Below are 27296 nucleotides of genomic sequence, written 5' to 3' on the forward strand. Positions count from 1 at the left end.
CTGCTTTGCTATCTCTCTGGCCCCATCTAGTGTCTTTTCTCTCTCTATCCCCTTGCTCCCTACTTCAACATTTGGAGAATCACCCAAATCACTGATATCAAAGGGGAAAAAATGATGTAAAATTTCTGCTTTTTCTAGAGGTAAATATGGGGGAATATTTATAAGTATTAATATTTAACCCATATATTACAACGGGGGTCGTGAAATACTTTCTCTGGTTTTTGGCCAAACCTTGAGTGTGTGTTCTCACTTTAGTACACATCGTTAGAAACAATGCACTCTTGATCCAGTAGTAGGGTGTTTGCCTTGCATGCTGCCGACCTGAGTCAAACCCAGGTTCGATCCCCAGCATCTCATACGGTCCCCTGAAACTGCCAAGAGCGATTTCTGGGCACAGAGCCAGGAGTAACCTCTGACTGCTGCCAGGTGTGGCCCAAAAACAAAAACAAAAATAAATAGAAGGGCCGGAGAGATAGCAGGGAAGTAAGGTGTTTGCCTTGCATGCAGAAGGACGATGGTTCGAATCCTGGCATCTCATATGGTCCCCTGTGCCTGCCAGGAGCGATTTCTGAGCATAGAGCCGGGAGTAAACCTTGAGCACCGCTGGGTGTGGCCCAAAAACGGAAGAAAGAAGAAGAAGAAGAAGAAGAAGAAGAAGAAGAAGAAGAAGAAGAAGAAGAAGAAGAAGAGGAGGAGGAGGAGGAGGAGGAGGAGGAGGAGGAGGAGGAGGAGGAGGAGGAGGAGGAGGAGGAGGAGGAGGAAGAACTGTATAAAGTACTACTGATTTTTTTATACTCTTCTTCACTTTATTGAGTCACTTCTTTATTTACTCATTTACACTTATTTACTCATTTTAAATGTCAGAGACTTAAATAAAGTGGCTTGGGGGGGGGGGCTCAGGTGTAAGGCTCCAGTTGTCATAATCCAGCCTCCAGAGATCAGGGTTGGAGAAGGGTCACAGCGCAAAATTAATAATCCAACACAGGCATAAGGACAGAAAAATGTAGGATCGGAAGGCTTCCAACCTCGTGGCGGGAGCCCGCCAAACAACAACTTTTATTGCCAAACAATCCACCTACAAGTCCAGTAATAGACTAAGTACCAATATGGAGCTAATGCAGTCTAGGTGGGTTTTTACATTTCAATATATATATATATATATATGTATGTATGTATGTATGTATGTATGTATGTATGTATGTATGTGTGTGTATACCCCTGAGCGCCGCTGGATGTGCCCCCTCCCAAACAACAGCAAATTGCCCATTGTACTATCACTTGGGGCCCGGAACTTTCTGACATTCTTTTTTTTTTTTTTTTGTGGTTTTTGGGTCACACCCGGCAGTGCTCAGGGGTTATTTTTGGCTCCAGGCTCAGAAATTGCTCCTGGCAGGCACGGGGGACCATATGGGACGTCGGGATTCGAACCGATGACCTCCTGCATGCAAGGCAAACGCCCTACCGCTGTGCTATCCCTTGGCCTCCCCCACTCCCCGGCCCCCCCCCCCCCCCGCTCCTCCCGAGGCTGCAGTAGTACAGGAAACCCTTAGGTGGCGCAGGACGCAAGCTTCCTGGGCAGCCTCCCGCGTTCGCCTCTTGAGGCTTTGTGGCAGCTCTCGGCCTCCGTGGCCCCCATCTAGCAAGATGGCAGCTTCCGAGACAGTTAGGCTGCGGCTCCAGTTCGATTATCCGCCTCCAGCCACGCCACACTGTTCCTCTTTCTGGCTCCTGGTCGACCTGAGCCGATGCCGAGTCGTCACGGATCTCATCAGTCTCATTCGTCAGCGCTTCGGCTTCAGTTCCGGGGCGCTCTTGGCTCTCTACCTGGATGGGGGGCTCTTGCCCCCCGCCGAGAGCGCGCGTCTGGTCCGGGACAACGACTGTCTCAGGTACGCATGCGCGGGGCCGCCGGCACCGCCGGGACCCTTAAGCCATCCGGCCTGGGCCTCTGCTCTCTTCCCTTTGACACTCTTCTTCTGGGGCCCGGAACATTTCATCGGCTCTGGAGTCGGCATCTTCGTGCTTTTGATGCCACGGCGGATAACCCGGGGAATTCCGGGGAATCTTCTGTTTTGGGGTTCGAGATCGGCCGCCACCTTCCCAGCCAGCAGCTCCCAAGACTCCCCCCCCCCCCCATGCTTGTACCAGGGCTCTTGTGGCATTTCCTCCAAACCGGTGTTGGGGACCCGTTGATGGCAAGCAGGGAAAGACAGCATTGCTATTTTTCTTTTTCTTTTTTTTAAATTTATTACATTAATTTTTTTTTTTTTAGCATTGCTTTTGAACGTGCTTTTCCAAATGAGAGCAGCCAGATCCCTAAGAAAGTGCAGTGGTTGACCCAGTAACTATGAGGTGTGTTTGGTTCCTCCCTGGTGTTGATCCGGCATGTTATCTGTGATGGCTTCGGAGCTTAATTCGAAAGCCATGGCTGCATGCCATGGTTTTAGGGAATTTATAGTAGATATAGAATATTTTATATTCTATACTTGATAATAGCCCATGTTTCAGGATTTAACCTTCCCTACAATTCACTTAACAGAGATCCCTCTTCTGTCTGCAACACTTTTTTTTTTTTTTTGTGTGTGTGGTTTTTGGGTCACACCTGGCAGTGCTCAGGGGTTATTCCTGGCTCCAGGCTCAGAAATTGCTCCTGGCAGGCACGGGGGACCATATGGGACGCCGGGATTCGAACCGATGACCTCCTGCATGAAAGGCAAATGCCTTACCTCCATGCTATCTCTCCGGCCCCTGCAACACTTATTAATTGCAATTGTCAGCGCTGTGCCATCCCCCCATTTAAATGTACTCTCTATCCTTTGCCTAATGAATTAATAACTTATTGTTAGCCACTGCAGCTTGACTTTGATTTAGTAAATCATCTGGGAGTTGCTTACTTTGTTTTTCTTTGTTTGTTTGTTTTTTGGGTCACACCCGGCAGCGCTCAGGGATTACTCCTGGTTCTACGCTCAGAAATCACTCCTGGCAGGATCGGGGGGGGGGAGGAATGCCGGGATTCGAACCACCGACCATTTGCATGCGAGGCAAATGCCTTACCTCCATGCTATCTCTCCGGCCCTGGAATTGCTTACTTTGTAATAAGTGAATGTCCAGTGCCCATCAGGATAGCTGTCCTAAAAATACAGCCCGATGGCAGGCAGAGTTTGGCTTTTTTGTTTGTTTGTTTTGGGTCATGCCTGGTTGCTGCTCAGGGGTTACTCCTGGCACTGTGCTCAGAAATCACTCCTGACAGGCTGGAGGACCATGTGGGATGCTGGGAATTAAACCTGGGTCTATCCTGGGTTGGCCGTGTGAAAGGCAAACACCCTACCTTTTTTTATTTATTTATTTTTTTTTTTAGTTTTTGGGCCACACCCATTTGACGCTCAGGGGTTACTCCTGGCTACGCGCTCAGAAATCACCCCTGGCTTGGGGGACCATATGGGACACCGGGGGATCGAACCGCGGTCCATCCGCTTGCAAGGCAGACACCTAACCTGTAGCGCCACCTTCCTGGTCCCTACCTTTTTTTTATTTATTTTTATTTAATTGTTTTGTTTTGTTTTAGGGTCACACCCGCTGACCTTAGGGTTTACTCCTGGCTATGCACTCAGAAGTTGCTCTTGGCTTGGAGGACCATATGGAACACCGGGGTGGGAGGGATTTGAACCACCGTTTGTCCTAGGTCAGTCACGTGCAAGGCATACGCCCTACCTCTGCCCCCAAAGTTTGTCTTAATTGCCACAAGTTCTGTTATTTATGACAACTATGCCTGCAGCTGGCTTCAATAGTAAAACTTACGAGTTGTGGTGTTGGTGGGGTATCAGACCTTGGGAAAAATTGAATTTGGAAGTTGCATATCCCCAGTTATTCTCTTTCCTGACTGTTTATTTTTAGAATCTCAGAAGAGACTGAGTAGGTAGGTAGGGCACTTGCCTTGCACACAGTTGACCAGGTTGGATCACTGGTATCACATACAATCCCCCCATTCCACTGGGAGTGATTGCTGAGAGTAGAGCCAGTAGTAAGCCCTGGGCACTAATGAGTATGCCCCCCCCCCAAAAAAAAAAACCCAAAAAAGCTGTTTTCTCTGAGGTAGTGGAGAGTAGACCAAATTGCTTTGGTGATGCTATTACCTTTTTGTGTGATACAGGAATCAGGGTAGATAATCAGGTTTAGGTCATGCTGCCAATGCAGAGCAGGGGTGAGAACAGAGTTGAGGTAGGCAATCATCAGGAAGTGAATGGTCCCATGGAGAATGGGTGAAAAATTTTAGGGTGAAAGGGAGCCTGTCTTGACTGAGGCCAGTCAGCCTGCCAGGCATCTGGTGGAATTTCTGGGTTTGCTGAGAAAAGGGGAAGCAGGGTGGAGGGCATCTCCTCGTTTGCCTATGATGGTTATTTCCTCAGAGCCTATCCTCCATGCTCCCAGAATATAGTTCTGTGCCCACGCTACTGACCTGCAGTTGGGGATGGGCTATCCTCTCCTTTGCTGGGTACCCTTCTTTCTTTCTGATTGCTGTCTGATTGCTGTTCTGGAGGCCCCAAGCCCAAGGTTACTGTGGTATTGGAGAGTTCTGGATCCTTCGAGGACTTCTCTTCTGGCTATGTCTTCACAGTTCCTTGGTGTAAAAGCGTTCCTGGTGTCTTTTACATTTTCTCTTTGCCAGATTAGATGGTGTAAGGCCTTGTCTCTAAATACAGTCAGGTTCTGGAACCCTGTGGATCAGAGCTTCAGTGAGCGGATTAGGAGGGTCACCATTGATGCCTTAACATGCCCTGCTGAGAGTGTCACTGAGGCCTGGCTGTAGCAATTGGGCTGGACCACAGCCACTCGCTTCAAATTGTCAGGAAATAAAACATGCTTTGGGGGCCAGAGAGATAGCACAGCAGTAGGGCGTTTGCCTTGCATGCAGCCGACCCAGGAAGGACCTAGGTTAGATTCCTGGCATCCCGTATAATCCCCTGAGCCTGCCAGGACTGATTTTTGAGCACAGAGCCAGGAGTAAGCCCTGAGCACCACCAGGTGTTACTCCAAAACCAAAACAAAACAAACAAAATATATTCTCCGTTTTTGGACACCCTTGTTGTTTTTCATTCTTAGTTAACTGTCAGGAATAGCTTTTGTTTCATGCTGTTGGAGTTGGTCTTTCCAAGGCCCTCTGAGGTGCCTGTGAGGCTGAGTGGGAGTTAAGCAGAACTTGACCAAAGTGAAGACCATCTTTAAGTGAGATCTTTTTTTATGTTTGTTTGTTTGTTTTTGGGTCACACCCAGCAGTGCTCAGGGCTACTCCTGACTCTACACTCAGAAATCGTTCCTGGCAGACTCAGGGACCATATGGGATGCCGGGATTCGAACCACCATCCTGCATGAAAGGCAAACGCCTTGCCTTCATGCTATCTCTCTGGCTCCTTTAAGTGAAATCTTTAAGGGAGATTTTGAGGGGAGATCCTGGCCTTGAAGGTTGCTAATCCTTGTGCATCTCTGTCTTTTGATGGGGTGGGGTGTAAATTATTTGTCTTTGTTTCGGGACCACACCTGGCTACATTCGGGTTACCTTTGGCACTGCACTCAGAAATTACTCCTGGTGGTGTTGTAGAGACCATGTGGAATGCATGGGATAGAACCTTGGCCAGCCACATGCCAGGCAAATGCTTTACCCACTGTACTATATTGCTCTGGCCCAGTTCTGTCTTTTGACACTAAATACTGTTTCCTAGTCTGGATGGTTTCTAGAATATTTGCTACTGACAGCTTTTCTCACGCCTGTTGGAAGAGCATGCCTGTCTAATGCCGGTGGACAAATGGGAGTTAGGCCTGAGTTACTTTCATTCTAGAATATTTGTAGTCTCTCCCTATTATTTTATTAAAACAAAATACTTTTTTGTTTTGTTTTTGTTTTGGGGCCACATTCACCAGGATTCCTGTTATTCCTGGCTCTGCACTCAGAAGTTACTCTTGTCAGGCTTGGGGACCATATGGAATGCCAAGGATCGAACCAGTGTTGACTGCAGCCCCACAAAATACTGTTTTAATGTTATTTTTGTTATTACTTTTTTTTTTTTTAAGTTTTTCTGCCACACCTGGTGATGCTTAGGGGTTACTCTTGGTTATGAACTTAGAAGCTTAGAAATTGTTCCTGGCTTGGGGGACCATAAGGGACGCTGGGGATCTGTCCTGGGCTAGCGCATGCAAGGCAGATGCCTTATCGCTTGTGCCACTGCTCCAGCCCCATTGTTATTACTTTTTGTTTGTTTGTTTGAGCATTTGTGCTCAGGACTTACACCTGGGTCTGTACTTGGGCTCAGGAGACCATATGGAATGTCAGGAATCAAACCTGGGTCAGCAGAATGCAAGGGAAGTACCCCATTGTACTATCTCTCTGACCCCAAAATAACTTTTTTTTTGGCCACACTTGGCAGTACTCAAGGATCACTCTTGGTAGGACTCGGGAACTTATAAGCAGTATGGGGAACAAATCGTATTGGCCACTTGCAAAATAAGCACCTTACTATTTCTCTTTTTTTTTGTGGGGGGCACACCCGGCAGCGCTCAGGGGTTACTCCTTGCTCTCAGCTCAAAATCGCTTCTGGCAGGCTTGGGGGATCATATGGGATGCCAGGATTCGAACTACTGTCTTTCTAAGGCCAACACCATACCTCCATGCTATCTCTCTGGTCCCCTTACTATTTCTTTTGTCTCTGCACCTCATTTTTTCACCTGACATAACATATAATTGGTAGCTTTCATTTGTATATGTTTAGTATCTGATGTACATTTTTCTTTCTTTTTCTTTTTGTTTTTGTTTTTGGGCCACACCTGGCGGTGCTCAGGGGTTACTCCTGGCTGTCTACTCAGAAATAGCTCCTGGCAGGCACGGGGGACCATATGGGACACCAGGATTCGAACTAACCACCTTAGGTCCTGGATCGGCTGATTGCAAGGCAAACGCCGCTGTGCTCTCTCTGGGCCCTCTTTTAAAATGCTATATAGTTTATCTTTGTATGATTACGTCAATTTAACTAGCCATGTACTAATGGACGTCCTCATTACTGCTGTGCTCTAGACATATTCTTATATATCATTGTCTGTGTGGGCATTGGTTCCATAGGATCCTTTCCTAGAAGAGTTATTTTGTGATCAAGTGTAAAAATAAAAAAAATATTTGGCCCATATTCTGTGATGTTCAGAGCGGTGCTTAGAAGACCATTATGGAATGCTGAGGATTGAACCTTGGCCAGCCCCATGCAAGGCAGGAGCTCTACTTCAGTCTCTTAAATCTAAATTATAATAAGTACTGTTATGTTAGTCTGTATTTCTGCCAATAGTATATGGATTTCATCTGTGAGACTGTTGTGAGCTGAGTGAGAGCTCGAGTCAGATTCAAGTCTTGTCTCTCTGACTCGTTCTATAGAAATGATCCCTGAAAGTATAGTCTTTTGTCTCTCTGACTCATTAGCTGGATATCTTTAGTCAGGTTTCACTTTCATTTTTTAATTTTAATTCTTAATTTTTTTAGGTTTCACTTTCTGAGGTGATAACACAGGTCACTTCATGCCAGCAGCAGCCAGACAAGACAAGACATCAAGAGGCTGCAGGGAATAGATGGATGGGGCTCAGGGAGGCAGACACTCAGTTTTCCCCTTTCTGTTGAATTTCACTTCTATTGATGGAAACTGTTCATTTAAAACCCACCAGCTTAGGACTGCCTTAAGACTAACAACATTCAGGCCGAAGAGATAGCATGGAGGTAAGGCATTTACCTTGCATGCAGAAGGATGGTGGTTCAAATCCCGGCATCCCATATGGTCCCCTGAGCCTGCCAGGAGCGAGTTCTGAGTGTAGAGCCAGGAGTAACACCTGAGCACCGCCAGGTGTGACCCAAAAACCAAAAACCAAAAACAAACAAAAAAAAAAGACTAACAACAAGGGCTGGAGAGATAGCATGGAGGTGAGGTAAGGCATTTACCTTTTATGCAGAAGGTCATTGGTTCGAATCCCAGCATCCCATATGGTCCCCATCACCAAGCTTGCCAAGAGCGATTTCTGAGCATAGAGCCAGGAATAACCCCTGAACGATGCTAGGTGTGACCCAAAAACCAAAACCAAAATCAAAAAAAGACTAACAACATTCAGTTAATTAATAAAAATTAAAGCTAATATTTGAAAAGCATTTATCTTGCACTCATTTGAATGCTACAATTACCACTATCCACATTTTATAGGTTTATAGCCTCAGCTGTTGAGCTAGTATCCACAGATGGCCCAGATGAGAAAGGCATGTTCAGGGATATTGTACAGTGGATAGAACACTTGTGTTTCATGCAACCAACATGAGTTCGATTCCTTGAACATCATATGTTTTCCCCAAAACTCTCAAGAGTAGTGATCCTTTTGTTGTTGCTGTTTTGTTTTGTTTTTGGGCTACACCCAGTGATGTTCAGGGGTTACTCCTGTCTATTTGCTAAGAAATTACTCCTGGCTTGGGACACTAGGGGATTGAACCAAGGTTTGTCCTAGGTTAGCTGCATGCAAGGCAAATGTCCTACCACTATGCGCCACCTCTCTGGCCCCAGGATCCTTGAGTGCAAAGCCAGGAGTAGGCCCTTAGTGTCACTGGGTATAGTCATAAATAAAACCTCCCAAAATGTCCCCCTCCATTTGGAATCAAATCTCTTATCACTAATTACATAGGTAGCACTTCTTTCTGTTCAAAAGTAAAAACTTTTGGGCCAAGCCTAATGTACTTTTAATCCAGTCCCCAAAACTCACTTTCTGTAAAAAGACAGCTGCATTCAATTCTGTTGTCAAAAGACTACATTTGCTGTCTGTGGCCTGAGTAGAGAAATGAAGAATGTTGTGTGGGAAGATAAGTACTCTGAAAGGAAGGGTAACTAACAGAGCCAGGAAAACTTTGGTGATCTGGATGCATCTGCTCTCTTAGTCTTCCTCTGGCCCGAGCAGACTGTGAGGCTGTACACTTGCAGATTCACGGCCTCAGTTGTTGAGCCACTGTCCTGAGATGGCCAAGATGGTGCAAAGGGCTGCTATAGAAAGCACGAGGGTGTTGCCAACACTTCTGAAGTGTCACCAGGAATGACCCCTAGAGGCTCTGAGCAGTGCTCCCAAAGAAACTTCTTTTTGGTGTTATAGATTTTCAATAGTTCAAACTAGTCCACTCAACATGAACCAGAGTTGAGGCCCTATAGGTCATTTTGTCACATAGTCTCTGTCCTTAAGTGATTTGACTGTTTTTTTTTCATTGATGACACTGACAGTTTGCAGGCATCTCAGTATGTAACTATTGTAAAAGCCCCATACCCTGTATATCCAACCCCCAGTGAGCTGGTCTGAAGCAGGGATGCCACACGAATTAATAACCAAGACGAGGCCAGAGAGATAGCATGGAGGTAAGGCATTTGCCCTGCATGCAGAAGGATGGTGGTTCGAATCCTGGCATCCGATATGGTCCCCCGAGCCTGCCAGGAGCGATTTCTGAGTGTAGAGCCAGGAGTAACCCCTGAGTTTTTGGGTGTGACCCCTCCCCCCAAAAAACAAAACAAACAAACAAAACAAGACAGTCAGGAGGGAGAAAAGCCTGGAGTCGGGTGGCTTCCAGCCTGGTAGTCTCTGGGCCTGCCAAACCCAAACCTCTCTTTATTCACCAGCTGAAATCCCAATGGGGAGGAGTGTCCAGTGAGAGAGAAAAATACCTATCAAGCTAATCTAGGCTAGGTGGTACATGTCTAAAGGGCTGGATGAAAAGGAAAGAGGAAGATGGGGAACACCTTTGTTTTGGTTAAAAACAGGGTGTTCTTACAACTATGTTTTAGTTACTTGTTTTTTACGAATGGCTTACTCTAATGGTTTTCCTTTTTTTCTTTTGATAGAGTTAAATTAGAAGAGAGAGGAGTTACTGAAAATCCAGCAGTAGTCAGTAATGGCTATAGTGACCATTTGTTACCTAAAAAGGCAAGGAAGAGGGCATTCCAGTGGGAGGAGGATGAAGAAACCGAATTCTATCCCAAAAACTCAAAGAAGCCTTGCAGGAGGCAAGGGAACAGTAAGAATAAGGAGAAAAACTTGGCTCCAGAGCCCAAATCCTCACCAGATTATAGTGTAAGGAAAAAAAGCAAGAGGAAAAAGAAAACTGCAGGTCAGGTAGTGGAGGAGGAAGAAGAGGAGGAGGAGGAGGAGGAAGAAACTCAAAGGAAAACTCCAAAGGCAAAGGAGAAATGTGAATATAAAAAACGGACAAAGACTGTCAAGACTTCTAAAGCACAGAAAGAGTGGACTCTCCAGAACTCGAGCTCTTCAAAGTATGCTCAGAGTCAAAATAGCCATCTTAAAGCCAAAACTGAAGGTGGCCCAGACAGCAATTCAAAAGGTTGCCCCAGTTCTGACTCAGACTCTGAAGCCCTGAAACAATCTGCCATTGAGGGTCCTAGCAAGGTCACCTCAGAGACCACACCGGCCGAGGCATCAAAGGAAAAGCCCCCCGCGAAAAATACCGTAGCAAGCAAAGTGGCTGCAAAATCTGGTGTTCCCTCCACCCCTGCCCAGGGCAAGTCATCCAGAGACTCATCTTCTGATTCAGACTCTACTTCAGACTCTGAGGACCAGAGTATGAGTTCCAAGACGAGCCGGAAGTCTGTCTTACAGTCTTCGTCCATTTCAGGACGAACTTGTGCATTTCTAGGGCAATTAGCACAGACCTCAAGTGCTGCCACCAAGAAGTACGCCGACGCCAATGGTGGCACCCAGGTTTTCGGTTCTCTTTCCACCGTGACTTTTTCCTCCACTCTGGGACGAGGTTTGGGGAGGGGACAGGACATTCTTCCTTGGAAGGGAGCAAGAGGTCGGGGCATGCAGGGAAGAGGTCGAGGTCGAAGCTTTTCCAATGTTTTAAATAGGAATGCTGAGCATGAGAAGCAACAGCAGTTAAATGAAGTGGTAGCAAACTCATCTGTTGTTATCCAGGTAAATATGACAGATCATGAGTTCATTCTTCCCCATGTGTGGAACTGATGTCTAAGGGTATATTTTCTCATACTATCCAAGTATCATGACTAATCCTGTCTTTCAGAACCCCGTAGAGACCTCCAAGGATGAGAACAGTTTATTACCCCCTCTGAGGGATTACACTTTGTTACCACTGTTGGCAGCTGCCCCTCAAGTTGGAGAAAAGATTGCATTTAAGGTATATTTAAAGCAGCAACAGTTGCAACAAGAAAACTTGATTCTGGGCCTGGAGAGAGCACAGCAGTAGGACCTTTGCCTTGCACGCAGCTGATCCAGGATGGACGGTGGTTCAAATCCTGGCATCCCATCTGGTCCCCCAAGCCAGCCAGGAGCGATTTTTTTTTTTTTTTTGGGCCACACCCTGCGGTGCTCAGGGGTTACTCCTGGCTGTCTGCTCAGAAATAGCTCCTGGCAGGCACAGGGGACCATATGGGACACCAGGATTCGAACCAACCACCTTAGGTCCTGGATCAGCTGCTTGCAAGGCAAACACCGCTGTGCTATCTCTCCGGGCCCGCCAGGAGCAATTTCTGAGCGCAGAGCCAGGAATAACTTCTGAGCACCTCCAGGTGTGACCCCAAAACAAACAAAGAAACTTGATTCCATCTCCAAACATATCTATTCATTATCAGGCCACATTAAATATTATCTCTCTTTTTTGTTTTTGTTTTTGTTTTTGGATCACACCTGGCAGCGCTCAGGGTTTACTCCTGGCTCTCTGCTCAGAAATCGCTCCTGGCAGGCATGGGGGACATATGGGATGCCGGGATTGAAACTACTGTCCTTCTGGACGCAAGACAAATGCCTTACCTCCATGCTATCTCTCCAGCCCCATAAATATTATGTCTTAAAACCCCTCTGCGATGGTATCTTTGATACCATGCCTAGTATGTAGTATGTATCTTGTGACAATTTTCTGAATAAATAAAAATGACTTGGCTTGGTGTGTGGGACACAGCAAGTGCTCATTAAAAGTATTTATACATACCACCAGACTAACACCAAGATATATTCCCACTATAACCCATTTAGCTAGAGATTTATGATATAGGGCTTCCAGAGAAGTTTCCTGTTACATGTTATCAATGATGGGGGAGTGGATCCACAGGACTTGCATCTTTCTGAACTTTTTCTTCTTTTTTAGCTTTTGGAACTAGCACAGGATTATTCTCCGGGTGTTTCTGAATACAAGGTAAGGCTGTTCATTAAATAGACAATTGTCTGTATATTAAGGAAGCTAAGGTCATACTTAATACTATTAATATGACTTAATAGAAAAAATTATGGTGAGGCTGGAATGATGGTGCAGCGATAGGCCATTTGTCTTGCATGCAGCTGGCCAGGACGGACCATGGTTTGATCCCCTGATGTCCCATATGGTCCCCCGAGCCAGAAGTGATTTCTGAGCGCCTAGCCAGGAGTAACTCCTGAGCTTCACTGGATGTGGCCCAAAATCCAAAAAAGAAAAAAGAAAGAAAAATTAGGATAAAAAATGTCAGTAGAGAGGCCAGAGAGATAGCACAGCGGTAGGGCATTTGCCTTGCAAGCAGCCAATCTAGAATGGATCGTGGTTCGAATCCTGGCATCCCATATATATAGTCCCCCATGTCTGCCAGAAGCGATTTCTGAGTGCAGAGCCAGGAGTAACCCTGAGCACTGCCGGGTATGACCCCAAAACCAAAAATAAATAGATAAATAAATAAATGTCAGTAGAAAGTAAAAACACCATGGGTAGAGCAATAGTACAGCAGGTAAGGTGTTTGCCTTGCACACGCCGACCCAAGTTTGATTCCGGGCATCCCATATGGCCCACTAGCCTGTCCCACTCCTCCCAGCCTGCCAGGAGAGATTTCTGAGCACAGAGCCAGGAGATATGCCTGAGTGCTGCTAGGTATACCCCCAAACAAAACAAAAAACCCGAAGTAAAAATACCATAAAAATGTAAGCTTTTCGGGCTGGAGAGATAGCATGGATATAAGGCGTTTGCCTTGTATGCAGAAGGTTGGTGTTTCGAATCCAGCATCCCATGTGGTCCCCTAAGCTTGCCAGGAGCAATTTCTGAGCATAGAGCCAGGAGGAACCCCTGACCGCTGCCGGTTGTGACCCAAAACCCAAAAAAAGTAAGTTTTTTGGAGGTGGGAGAGATAGTACAACAGGTAGGGCACTTGCCTTTAGGAGGCTAACATGGATTTAGTCCCCAGCACCCCATATGGTCTTCCAAGAGTACCAGGAGTCCCTTAGTAGAGACAGGAGTAAGCCCTGAGTATTATCAGGTGTGGCTCCAAAACTATTACTTGTAATAATAGAAGCTTTTCCATAGTATTACTGTGAGACCTCTCAAAATTACTTTCTCTTACATTTGTGAAGAATATTAAGCAATATGGGTTAAATTGCTTCCATTTTTCTAATCAGTTTAGATATATACCTCTCCTCATGCTCTTAAACTTTGAAAGTATCCCCCTCTTTTTTTTTTTTTTGGTTTTTGGTTTTTGAGTCACACCCAGCATCGCTCAGGGTTTCCTCCTGGCTCTATGCTCAGAAATGGCTCCTGGCAGGCTCGGGGGACCAGATGAAATGCCGGGATTCAAACTGATGACCTTCTGCATAAAAGGCAAACGCCTAACCTCCATGCTATCTCTCTGGCCCCAATTCCCCTCTTTTTTGGTGGAGGTTACTCCCATATACAAGGCAAGTATACTGTTCCTGTATTAGCTCTCTGGTCCCCCAGTATTTTTTTGGTCACACCCGGTGGCGCACGGGGGACCATATGGGATGCCGGGATTCGAACTACCGTTTGTTCGAATCAGCTGCGTGCAAGGCAAATGCCCTACCACTGTGCTGTGCTATCTCTCCAGCCCTGGCCCCAGGCTTTTGAAGGATATAAATAGCTCTGAGTTGAGAGGTATGATTATTTTCATTATTATTTCATCATAAGAATATGAATATATTCATGAATTACTACTGGTTGTTTTGGTCTCATTTGGCCTCTTTTGCATTCTCATTTAGCCACGATAATGTAGCTTTCTTTTTGGTTGGAGGTGAGCATGGGGGTCTACACATGGCAATGCTCACAGGGCTTACTCTTGGCTCTGCACTCGGATTACTCTTAGTGGGGCAAAGAGTGCCATATGCGGTGCCTGGCTCTGCTGTGTGGAAGGCACATGCTTTGCTCACTGTATTATCATTTCAGCCACAATCCTGGAGCTTTTTACTGGCATGTGAGCTGATTTTTCCCTTCCATGTTGGGGACCATAACCAGGACCTCACAGTTGAGGCATATAGTCTGTTCCTGAGTCACATCATTGGCCCTGGCACATGAGTTTTATCACAATTCTATGAAAACTTGACACCTTGAAATATGGACTAATATGCTTTCTATTTTACTCCTTCAGGTTTCCATTGTTTTTTATTTGGGGGCCACACTGGTCAGTGCTCATGAGGTCTCTTGCTTCTGGTAATCATACCAGAGTTGGGCTTGAGGTCATGTGTACTATCCCCAGCTCTTGAAAGTCTTAAACTGTTGGTAAATTTTTCTTTAAAAAGAGTCTAGAGGAGGGGCCCGGAGAGATAGCACAGCAGCGTTTGCCTTGCAAGCAGCCGATCCAAGACCAAAGGTGGTTGGTTTGAATCCCAGTGTCCCATATGGTCCCCCGTGCCTGCCAGGAGCTATTTCTGAGCAAAGAGCCAGGAGTAACCCCTGAGCAACGCTGGGTATGGCCCAAAAACCAAAAAAAAAAAAAAAAAAAAAAAAGTCTAGAGGAGGGGCCAGAGCGGTCGCACAGTGGTTAAGATGTTTGCCTTACACACGGCTGACCTAGAACGGACCTCAGTTCAATCCCGGGCGTCCCATATGCTCCCCCAAGCCAGGGATGATTTCTGAGTGCATGGCCAGGAGTGACCCCTGAGTGTCACCAGCTGTGGCCCAAAATCAAAAAAAAAAAAATGAAAGAAAAAAAGGAGTCTAGAGGGAGTCCGGAGAGATAACACAGCGGTAGGGCATTTGCCTTGCATGCAGCTGATTCAGGACGAATGGTGATTTGGATCCCCTATCACATATGGTTCCCTGTGCCCTGCCAGGAGGATTTCTGAGTGCAGAGCCAGGAGTAATCCCTGAGTGTTGCTGGGTGTGACCCCAAAACCAAACAAAAACAAATTAACAAAAAGAATCTAAAGGGATCATATGAAAGCATTTGGTGAGTTAGTCTGGGCAACTGGTATTTTATCATATTTTTTTCATCTTAGCCCTTAAGTTATCACTTCTCACTTACATCAGGATGATTATGAATGAAAAAGGGAGCTATCAATAATTATACTGAAAGGAAGTGTTCTCACATTGAGCAAACCAGGAGTTTTGGTTTTTGGTGGTGGTAGGTTTTTTTGTTTATTTTTGGGCCACACCCAGTGGTGCTTAGGGATGACTCCTGCTTCTGCTCAGAGGTTTTTCCTGGCTCTGAACTCAGAAATTACTCCTGGTGGGGCCACAGTGATAGCACAGCAGTAGGTTTGTCTTGCATGTGTCCAACCCCGGATGGACCCCAGTTCAATTCCCAGCATCTTGTATGGTCCTGGAGCCTGCCAGGAGCGATTTCTGTTTTTTTGTTTTGGGGCCACACCTGGTGACGCTCGGGTTACTCCTGGCTGTGCACTCAGAAATCACTCCTGGTTTGGGGGACCATATGGGACGCTGGGGGGGATCAAACCCTGGTCTGTCCTGGGTCAGTCGTGTGCAAGGCAAACTCCTACCACTGCGCCATTGCTCTGGCCTCCCCCAGGAGCGATTTTTGAGTGCAGAGCCAGGAGTAACCCCTGAACACTGCCGGTGTGACTCAAAAGCCAAAAAAAAAAGAAAAGAAAATTACTCCTGATAGGTTTGGGGGACCATATAGGATGCCAGGTCAGCCAAAGTTACTTTGCACTCAGAATTCGTCCTGGAAGTGCTCAGGGGGCCATATGGGATGCCGGAAATCGAACCGGGTCCCTCCCCAGTTGGCTGCATGCAAGGCAAACGCCTTACCACTGTGCTATCTCTGGCCCCAGTTGTTATTGATTCTTAAATGTATATTAAATGGGCATTGGAGCTTAGAAAGCTGCTTGCCTACTTTATTCTCCAGCATTTTTAGAATTTAAGAAAAAATTCTGGTTGGGGAGCCTAAGCCATAGCACAGTGAGTACAGTGTTTGCCTTGCACACAGATGATACATGTTCAATCCCCGGTACCTCATATGGTCCCCTAAACCCTCCAAGAATATTTACTGAGGGCAGAGCCAAGAGTTACCCCAATGCACAGCTGGGTGTGGCCCAGAAACCAAAAAAATTGATAAAGGAAAAAAGCTATAGACTGAAAATCTGTCCTATATTTCGGTATTGCCAATTTCTGACACCCTGCTTGGTAGCCCCTTTTATTTATTAAAATGATGCCTCTCTTTAAAGAATATAGTGTTTTTTATCCTTGATCTAATCTTATTTAAACTTTAGGATTTTCATTTATGAGGTGACTGGGTATTGGCACAGAGAAGGTGGTGTCATCCAAAGGAACTTTAGTGCTCATGTTTCCAGAGCAGGGGGGAAGGCCACACTTAGGAGGCATATGCAGGGGTGAAGAGAGTGGAAGCCATAACTCTGATGTCCAGGTAACCCATATTGCCAACTGAGCACTGCCAGGAATGATCTCTGAGCATAGAGCCAGAAATAAACCCTAAGTACAGCCCGATATGGCCTTAAAACAAACAAACAAACAAAAAAGAACAGTCTTGGGTTATATGATACCTGGTACTTGGATTACTAGGAGGATTTATCCCAATATTGAAAAGTAGTGGATAGGTAGTAGTTTAATATTCCTTATATGTTAACTTTTTTTTTTTTTGGATTTTGGGCCACACCCAGTGACGCTCAGGTATTTTTCCTGGCTATGCGCTTAGAAATCACTCCTGGTTTGGGGGACCATATGGGATGCCGGGATAGAACCCAGGTCCATCCTGGGTCAGCTGCGTGCAAGGCAAACGCCCTACCGCTGTGCTATCACTTGGGCCCCATGTTAACTTATTTTTTTAAATTTAATTAAGTTATAATTCACCACTTTGACGATTTCTTTCTTTTTTTTGGGGGGGGTCACACCCGGCTGTGCTCAGGGGTCACTCCTGGCTGTCTGCTCAGAAATAGCTCCTGGCAGGCATGGGGGACCATATGGGACACCGGAATTTGAACCAACCACCTTTGGTCCTGGATCGGCTGCTTGCAAGGCAAACGCCGCTGTGCTATCTCTCCGGGCCCCACTTTGACTATTTCTAAGTATATAAAGTCATTGATTTTAAATATGTTCATAATGTTTCATGTATTGAATTTTAACTTGGACTTTTATTTTCAAAAGGAAGGAAAATTACTAAGCTACAATCCTGAGACTCAGCAAGCAGATATAGAAATTCTTTCATCCTTACCCGGTGAGTTTTCTAGAAAGAAATTTGTTCCGTTAGGCTCTTCCAGTCTACATGTTTCTTTTTTTTTTTTTTTTTGGATCACACCCGGCAGTGCTCAGGGGTTACTCCTGGCTGTCTGCTCAGAAATAGCTCCTGGCAGGCACGGGGGACCATATGGGACACCGGGATTTGAACCAATCACCTTTGGTCCTGGATCGGCTGCTTGCAAGGCAAACGCCGCTGTGCTATCTCTCCGGGCCCCTACATGTTTCTTTATAGCTGTTGTCACGCAGGTGTAGCCACGATTCATCGACATGCTCATCTCCTTGCTCTCCTTTGCTCTCTGTGGCGGGGCTGTGTACTTAATCATGGCTGTTGTATTTGTTCCCAGTGTCAGAGGGTTAGATGGTTTGATCATTGTAATTGAATAATTTCATGAAAAGTGCAGAAATGGATGAAAATTGATGAACTATGATATCTCAGAAGTGTCTCTAAAATAATTGCTATTGAATGACTTGGGGGATGAGTCATCTGTAAAAGACAGAGAGGAGTTTGGTAAAAACCCAGGAAGATTCATGTTTAGATTGCATTCCTATATCCTTTAAAAAAAAAAAAAAAAAAAAAAAGGAGCCGGAGAAATAGCATGGAGGTAAGGCATTTGCCTTGTGTCCAAGACGGTGGTTCTAATCCTGGCATCTCATATGGTCCCCCGTGCATGCCAGGGGCGATTTCTGAGCGTAGAGCCAGGAGTGACCCCTGAGTGCTGCCGGGTGTGACCCCCCCAAAAATAAAACAAAACAAAACAAATAACAGAAAAACTGGAAATTGTGGAAATCACATGTGATACATTGTACACACATGTACAAATACATACATATGAATGGTAGACTTACCATACCTCCTATATTCTATTATTAGTATATAAGGATACTTTATTTATTTATTTTTGGTTTTTTGGGTCACACCCAGCAGCACTCAGGGGTCACTCCTGACTCCATGCTCAGAAATCGCTCCTGGCAGCTTGGGGGACCATATGGGATGCTGGGATTCAAACCAATGACCTGCATGAAAGGCAAATGCCTTACCTCCATGCTATCTCTCCAGCCCCATAAGCATACGTTTTTTTTAAGCATACTTTTTTTTCTTGATCTTTTATTTTTTTATTTTTTTAAAGAATTTATTTTTTTTAATTATGAGAACAAAGATGCAAATAAAGAGGAAAAGGTAAAGTTACAGTGGAAGGACAATCACCCATAAACAGAATTCTTAGAAGAGAACCCCTTGCTGATACTTAATTTTGAACTTTCAGCCAAAGAACATTAAGAAAAATAAAATAGGGGCTGGGCGGTGGCGCTAGAGGTAAGGTGCCTGCCTTGCCTGTGCTAGCCTAGGATGGACCCGCAGTTCGACCCCCCAGCGTCCCATATAGTCCCCCAAGCCAGGAGCGACTTCTGAGCGCATAGCCAGGAGTAACCCCTGAACGTCACCGGGTATGGCCCCCCCAAAAAAAGAAAAATAAAATAGAACCCATGTACAATTACTTTGTTCCTCAAGTCCCCAGATTGTAGTACATTATAACATTTCTTAGCAGTACACAAAGCAATCTAAGGCTATAAAACTTATGTAACTCCTTAAACATTGAAGGCATAGTATTTTCTTACATTTCCTTGCACATGCATATTAGTTTAAGTTAACCTCAAAAGTTTAAGTGGGTTTTTTTTTTTTTTTTTTTTTTTTTGGTTTTTGGGCCACACCCTGTGACGCTCAGGGGTTACTCCTGGCTATGCGCTCAGAAGTTGCTCCTGGCTTCTTGGGGGACCATATGGGACGCTGGGGGATCGAACCGCGGTCCGTCCTAGGCTAGCGCAGGCAAGGCAGGCACCTTACCTCCAGCGCCACCGCCCGGCCCCGGTTTTTTTTTTTTTTTTTTTTAAGGATTAGAGTTAAAGGAGCACCGTAAAAATGGTGTTAGAGTTGCAGTTATTGTTTGCATAGGCCCTCCAAAAATATGAGGGACATGGAAAGGAAAAGCCTTGGCCTAAATACAAGGAAACCCTATCCCTGAAATTTCCTGGCATAAGAACAACTTTACACTCCAGGCAAACTAGTTTGTCCAATCCAAGTCATTGTCTGTAGTGCCAATACTATACTTTTATTTTTCACAGTCTCTGTTGTTGGAATCATGTTTCTGTATTAAAGATCCTGGAATCTCGGGCCCGGAGAGATAGCACAGCAGTGTTTGCCTTGCAAGCAGCCGATCCAGGACCTAAGGTGGTTGGTTCAAATCCCGGTGTCCCATATGTTCCCCCGTGTCTGCCAGGAGCTATTTCTGAGCAGATAGCCAGGAGTAACCCCTGAGCACCGCCAGGTGTGACCCAAAAACCAAAAAAAAAAAAAAGATCCTGGAATCTGCATATCCTAAATTAAAGTCAGGATAGAGTGTCCTCTAGTTTCAACTCACATTAAAAGGGGAATGCAGAGAGCCCTGTCCTGTAAGCAGGTCATTGTTGTCAAGTCTTCTTAGTGTTGAGGGAAGTCTCTTTTGAGCAGGTCAATGTCAGAGCAGCGGTAGAGTCTTCCCTGGTAGAGGATTGCTTCCAGATGATGTTATAAATGACCTTGGATGTTTCGTTGTTAGCTTCCCTGGTTCAGGGGCGAATGGAGAATGCCCATTCTTCTGAGGCCTGTGCCAGGTCATTATGTCAATGTTCAGGGTGTAAGGACCCATTGTTAAGCATACTTTTTAATCCACAATCAGTACATACTGTATTTTTCGTTCTATAAGATGCACCTGACCATAAGATACACATAATTTTTATTTATTTTTATTACTTATTATTATTATCTTTGCACATAATTTTTAGATGCTCTCCTCCCCCGCACTCAGGATTCAGCTCCAGGCAGCATTTGCTCAAAAGACACACTTTGGGGAATAAAAAGTGTCTTATGGTACAAAAAATACAGTAAATGGTGCCTCGCAGTCTAGATATATCTTTTTTTTTTTTTTTTTTTTTTTGTTTTTGGGCCACACCCGGCAGTGCTCAGGGGTTACTCCTGGCTGTCTGCTCAGAAATAGCTCCTGGCAGGCACGGGGGACCATATGGGACACCGGGATTTGAACCAACCACCTTTGGTCCTGGATCAGCTGCTTGCAAGGCAAATGCCGTTGTGCTATCTCTCCGGGCCCAATATATCATTTATTTTTATTTTGCTCATTTAAAAAAATTTTTGGACATACCATGTTCAGGGACATGGACTGCAATGTTCAGGGATTACTCTTGGCTCTGCACTGAGGAATTACTGTTGGGGGTGCTTTGGGAATTTTATGGGATGCTGGGGATTGACCCGAGGTCAACTGCCTGCAAGGCAAGCACCCACTGCACTGTCTTTTCAGCCCCTAGATACATCTCTCCTCTCAATATCTAGTATGATTGACCACCATGCTTCTACACTAGCACAGTGTAGTTGTGCCAAGTCAGTCCAGGCAGCCCTGATTGTTTAGGGGTCCCTGGTAAGAATGGGCCTGGAGGAGGGCCCAGGGAGTTTTAAGTATCTGGGGCATGCCTGAATTCAGTCATGGGTTTATTCTAATCCTTAGGTGCTGAAGTGACTCTTGATTGCAATCCAGTATGAGGACACTCATGAAGCAAAAAAAGATTTTTGTTTTGTTTTGGATACACCTGACCATACTCAGGTGTTAGCTACTCCTGGCTTTGCATTTAGGAATCAATCCAGGCAGTCTTGAGACCATATGGAATGTAGGTGATCCAACTTGGATCTGCCATTTGCAAGTCCACTCTCTCTCCAGTCTTATGAGGAAAAAAAATTTAAAATTATGAAGGACGGCTATAAATCCCCCCATTGATTTCTCTGGTGTTTTTATATACTCTCAGCCTGCTGGTCACCTTTATAGTTGTCTCCTGTTCATTGCAGGAATTGTCAGTGCTACCTAGTGGCAGTCTGGTTTACTCCTGAGGACCGGGTAGTGTACAGGATATTTGCTGAGTTTATATAGTCTCTCCTTCTTGAGGCATTTCTTGTCTTTTCTTGGGTGTATGTGTGTGTGTTTCTCACTTGGGTCAAACTGGCACTCAAAGGACCCTGTGGTGCTGGGAATTGAACCCTGGCCTCTAGAATGCAAAGCATGTGTTATGGTCATTGTGCTCCCTCTGAAGCCTATAATATTTATCTTTAAAATCATCCTGCAGGTCTATGTTATTGGGTTTTTTCCAGGAAGTATTATTGACAAGTATTAAGCTCCATTTTTTTTCTTTTTTCTTTGTGTATGGGAGGTATCCACACCCAGAGATGCTCAGGGCAGAAATAAGCCTCTATACCCAGAAATTAGTCCTGGTGGGCTTAGGGGTGGGGGGCCATATGGGCTGCCATGGATTGAATCCTGTCAGTCACCTGTAAGGCAAGTTCCTTACCCACTATTCTATTTCTCTGGACTTCAAACTCTGATTTGTTTTTTGTTTTATTTTTTTTACTGATGATTATCTCTGATGCCCATCTATATGTATGGTTTTCTTGTTTTTGTTTTTTTGGGGGGGCCACACCTGTTTGACGCTCAGGGGTTACTCCTGGCTATGTGCTCAGAAATCGCTTCTGCCATGGGGGAACCATGGGGGATTCTGGGGGATTGAACCACGGTCAGTCCTAGGCTAGTGTTTGCAAGGCAGACGCCTTATTCTAGCACCACCCCTCTGCCCCTGCATGTGTGGTTTTCTGATGGTCTCCCGGCACTGAGCACTCCATACTGTCAGAGTGCCCTGCTGTCGTGTAGGTAGACGATTTGTGTTGGGTTTTCTGTTGATGTAAACTTCTTGGAAGGCAACAGTTTCACTACTGGGAAATGACTTACTGTCTCTGCTCTCTGCCATCTATCTGGTTTCAGCTACAAAAGAACCTGGGAAATTTGACTTGGTTTATCACAATGAAAATGGAGCTGAGGTCGTGGAATATGCTGTGACGCAGGAGAAGAAGGTAGGCTTGCTTCTTTTATTGGCATCTTGCAACTTTCTGAATATACCTACATTAAAATGATAAATGGTGGGGCCAGAGTGATAGTACAGCAGATAGAGGGCTTGCCTTCTTGCAGCCAAACTGGATCTACAACCTCTGTATCCCATAAGATGGTCCCTCCAGTCTACACCTGAGCATAGCTGGGTGTGGTCTCAAAATAAATAAAAATTTATTTTTGTTTTTGGGCCACACCCAGTGATGCTCAGGGGTCACTATTGGCTATGCGCTCAAAAAAATCAATCCTGGCTTGGGGGACCATATGGGATGCTGGGGGATCGAACCGCAAAGGAGTTATTTCAAGGAATAGGCCTTGAGCAATACTGGGTGTGACATAAAACAAAACAAAATAATTTTTTCCTTCAAACCCAGTGGCTCTTAGGTGTTACTCTTGGCTCTGCACTCAGAAGTAACTCCTGGCAGGCTTGGGGAACCATATGGGATGCTGGGGACTGAACCAGGTTGGTAACATGCAAGGCAAACGCCCTACTCACTGATGTATCACACCAACTCTCACAAAACAGTTTTTTACTTGATGCATTCATTCAGAAAAGTACACAGGTAAGCCATATATATATATATATATGGCTTACAACTCAGGGGTCTCAAACTCGAGGCCCGCGGGCCATTTGTGGCCTTCCGTACAACATTTTGTGGCCCTGCCCTAGAGGAATCTTGTTTTGTTTTGTTTTAGTTGTTTCGGTCACACCCCCCAATGTTCAAGGCTTACTACTGACTTTGCACTCAAGGATCACCCTGACTTTTTTTTTTTTTTTTTTTTGGTTTTTGGGCCACACCCAGCAGTGCTCAGGGGTTACTCCTGGCTGTCTGCTCAGAAATAGCTCCTGGCAGGCACTGGGGACCATATGGGACACCGGGATTCCAACCAACCACCTTTGGTCCTGGATCGGCTGCTTGCAAGGCAAACACCACTGTGCTATCTCTCCGGGCCCACCCTGACTTTGCCTCCTGAGGCTCCCAGGTAGATTGAGTTTGAGACCCCTGGCTTAAGTGATTTTTACAGACGTGCTCAAGTAACCAGCACCAGCTCATTTAAAGAACATTGACAGTCCCTAAAAGTGCTTGTCATTTCTCCGTATAGTCAATACCCACTATACTTCACTCACGCTGTCATCATGATTATGACTTACTGCAGCCTGGATTGTTTTGAAGAATGACGTTAAATGATTTTTGCCCTGGTTTACAATTAACTCTTTTTGTTTGTTTGTTTGTTTTTGGGTCACACCTGGCGGGGCTCAGAAGTCCCTCCTGGCAGGCTCAGGGGATCCATGTGGGATGTCGGGATTCAAACCAGGGTTCTTCCTGTGTTGGCCTCGTGCAAGGCAAATGCCTTACTGCTGTGTTATCGCTCCAGCCCCCCTACAATTAACTCTTGTGCAGGGTCCATGCTAATCTTCTCTGTATCGTTTCAATTTTAGTATATGTGCTGCCGAAGTGAGCACCCTACAGTTAACTCTTTTATTTTTTGTTTTGGTTTTTGGGCCACACTCGGCAGTGCTCAGGGGTTACTCCTGGCTGTCTGCTCAGAAATAGCTCCTGGCAGGTACGGGGGACCATATGGGACACCGGTATTCGAACCAATCACCTTAGGTCCTGGATCGGCTGCTTGCAAGGCAAACACTGCTGTGCTATCTCTCTGGCCCCTACAGTTAACTCTTGAACTGAGCATGGCTTGAACTGTGAGATCTACTTGGACATACATTTTTTTTTTTTTTTTGGTTTTTGGGTCACACCCGGCAGCGCTCAGGGGTTACTCCTGGCTCTATGCTCAGAAATCCCTCCTGGCAGGCTTGGGGGACCATATGGGATGCCGGGATTCAAACCACCAACCTTCTGCATGAAAGGCAAACACCCTACCTCCATGCTATCTCTCCAGCCCCACATACATTTTTTTTTTATTCTCTACCAGGGCTTCTGCATTCTAGAATAAGTCCTGGATTCTGAGCCCTCATTGTAGTTGGTTTCAGCTGTGGATTTGAACCTGCAGCTGTAGATATTTGATATGAATAGTTCTTGGATTGTGTACTACTTTTACAGAGTCTCCTGATCCCCACATTGTTCCAGGATTAAATGGGTCTGGTCTCAGCTGTCAAAGCAGCCAGCCAGACTCCCAGAGTTTCAGGCTATGGCTGACTTATTAAACTATGCTAACATTAAACTAAATAGAATTTATATTTAAGGAACTCCTTAAGGTTCCTTAAGGAAACTTATATTTCAGATGCCTAGGATATTCTGTCAAGTTTCAGTATTGCAAGCTCATTTTATTGAAAATATAAAATTTTAGAAACCCTAACTGGATTGTATATTTTGTTTTTGGATAGATGGTATTTTTTTTCTTTAGTTTTGTTTGTTTTTTTTCTTGGGCCACACCCGGTGGCACTCAGGGATTACTTACTCCTGGCTCTGTGCTTGGAAATCACTCCTGACAGGCTGGGGGACCTGTGGGATCAAACCCAGGCCTGTCCTTGCTCGAAGTGTGCAAGGCAAACACCCTACCACTGTGTTGTCACTCTGACTCCAATAGATGGTATTCTTTTATTTATTTATTTATTTATTTTGTTTTGTTTTTTGGATCACACCCGGCATCGCTCAGGGGACTCATGGCTCCACGCTCAGAAATTGTTCCTGGCAGACTCGGGGGACCATATGCTGGGATTTGAATCAATGACCTGCTGCATGAAAGGCAAACGCCTTACCTCCATGCTATCTCTCTGGCCCTTTTTTTTGGTTTTTGGTTTTTGGGTCACACCCCACGGTGCTCAAGGCTCAATCCTGACTCTGTACTCATAAGTCACTCCTGGCTGGCTTGGAGGACCATTTGGGATGCTAGGATTTGAACCAGGGTCCATCTGTGTTGGCCATATGCAAGGCAAATGTCTTACTGCTATGCTATAGCTCCGGCCCTAATAGGTGGTATTCTTTTTTTTTTTTTTTTTTTTGGTGGTTTGAGTCACAGTTATTCCTGGCTCCATGCTCAGAAATTGCTCCTCACAGGCACCGGGGACCATATGGGACGCCAGGATTCGAACCGATGACCTCCTGCATGAAAGGCAAATGCCTTACCTCCATGCTATCTCTCCAGCCCCAATAGGTGGCATTTTTACAGATTTCCTTAAAACAGAGAAATCCCATGGTCTGTGGTAGGATCAGCAGATTTGGCCTATTTGGAAACGCCATTGTGATAACCTTGAAGGTTTTTTACTAACCCAAGGCCTGAAGTAGAAACTGTAGTTACCTGTTTTGGACAGTAGGTGGCCCTCATTATTCATCTATATGCGTCAGGAAGATGTGACCTAGAACTCTAGAACTGACACTAACCTGCCTTCGGCCACATTTACTCCCACACTTACTGAATTCAGGTTCCTGTTGGATGGATCCTTCTGACCCCTTTGTAACTTGCCGCCACTACCCAAATCCCTGATCTAAATTAGAGACTAGGAACTCTTATTAATGTGGAGTTGAGCTGTATTGAAGATCAACAAGGTCTTATATTCTAATTGAATGTAGTTAGATGTTAAGCCATCATTCCTGGTTTTCAGCTCTTCTGTACTGTTGGGAACTTCCCTGATTGTCTGATGGTTTTTGACCAGTATCCCTTCAAATTATGTCTCTAAACACTCTTTTTTTTTTCTATTTTAGATCACCGTTTTATGGAAAGAATTGATTGATCCAAGACTGATTATTGAATCTTCAAATAATACATCAAGTCTAAAGCTTGCCTGACTATGACATCTTCAGCTCATAGTTTATAATTGTCTTATTTGTGAAAGTGACTGTAACCTGAACTTTTTTTAAAAAAAAAGATTTGGTGGCGCAGCGGTAGGGCATTTGTTTGCCTTGCAAGCAACTGACCCAGTACAGACAGTAGTTCAATCCCCCGGCGTCCCATATGGTCCCCCAAGCCAGGAATGATTTTTTGAGCACATAGCCAGGAGTAACTCCTGAGAGTCACCGGGTGTGGCCAAGAAAAAAACAAACGAAAAAAAAAGAGAAGATTTGAAAATTATTTGCTTTTTTTGTTACTTTTACTGTATAGGGGGGGAAAATCTACCTCATCTTTTAAAATCACATGGACATTGCTTTTGTAGACTTGTTTTTTGCAGGTTTAATTTCAGTAACAAAATTGAAAATATGACATTCCCTGCAGGCCTTGTTTTATGCCAGTATGTATGGTTTCTTTATTTTTAATAATTCTTTCCACCATCAAGGAGCCATTTCAGTAGGAACTTATAAGACCCAAGTATTAGGAAGTACTGCCTATCTTGTCTCATATGTTTTATTAAGTAACATTTGAAAACATGGGAACATGTTACTTAACTCAATTTTTTTAAACTTGATTTCCATTAAATGTGGAACATCTTATACATTTCAAGTACTTTATGCTTATCATTGTTAGGAATTAACAAGTAGTTAAATTTTTTGCAGGCAATGATCCTTTCACATTTTTTGCAACTTTTAAGATCAAGGATTTTCAGGCCCTATGTAGAACAGTGAAAATAAGACACACACACACACACACACACACATGTGTATAAGTGTATGCGTGTGTGTATATACATGGGGAGTAATTTGTGTTCTAGTTGGGTGAAAGGATTTTCTGAGTTCAGATCAGATTTTTTGCCTTGCTACAAATCTCAAGAAGCTGGCTGAGGACTGAAGGGTGGATCTTGAACAGAAATGTCCTTTCCTGTTATTCAACACAAAGCTAAAATAGGAAGAGATATACTGTGAAGAAAAAAGAAAATAAACATGCAAAGATCATTTTCACAAAAGCTCAGATCCTTCCTTCAGTTTTGCAAATAAAATCCTATTGAACTGAAA

General features: G+C 44.9%; 1 protein-coding gene and 1 pseudogene across 1 annotated transcript; one reads left to right on the forward strand and one right to left on the reverse strand.

The window, feature by feature from the left end:
* The first annotated feature begins 1644 nt into the window (after nucleotides 1-1644).
* On the forward strand, nucleotides 1645-27296 carry COIL (coilin). The gene is made up of 7 exons (XM_049771699.1): nucleotides 1645-1889; nucleotides 9888-10977; nucleotides 11084-11197; nucleotides 12164-12211; nucleotides 17387-17456; nucleotides 22330-22418; nucleotides 26115-27296. The coding sequence occupies exons 1-7, from the start codon at nucleotides 1645-1647 to the stop codon at nucleotides 26196-26198; spliced, it is 1740 nt and encodes a 579-aa protein (XP_049627656.1). The 3' UTR covers nucleotides 26199-27296.
* Nucleotides 23847-23917, reverse strand: LOC126029369 (uncharacterized; annotated as a pseudogene).

The sequence above is a fragment of the Suncus etruscus genome, chromosome 1 (genome assembly GCF_024139225.1).
Source record: "Suncus etruscus isolate mSunEtr1 chromosome 1, mSunEtr1.pri.cur, whole genome shotgun sequence".
Taxonomy (NCBI): domain Eukaryota; kingdom Metazoa; phylum Chordata; class Mammalia; order Eulipotyphla; family Soricidae; genus Suncus; species Suncus etruscus.

What these genes read in the sequence shown, in the direction of transcription:
- COIL (XM_049771699.1), top strand. Translation starts at nt 1,645, where the DNA reads ATGGCAGCTTCCGAGACAGTTAGGCTGCGGCTCCAGTTCGATTATCCG. An exon ending in ACTCATCTGTTGTTATCCAG is followed by an intron (nt 10,978 to 11,083) that starts GTAAATATGACA and finishes CCTGTCTTTCAG; the next exon opens with AACCCCGTAGAGACCTCCAA. An exon ending in CTGTGACGCAGGAGAAGAAG is followed by an intron (nt 22,419 to 26,114) that starts GTAGGCTTGCTT and finishes TTTCTATTTTAG; the next exon opens with ATCACCGTTTTATGGAAAGA.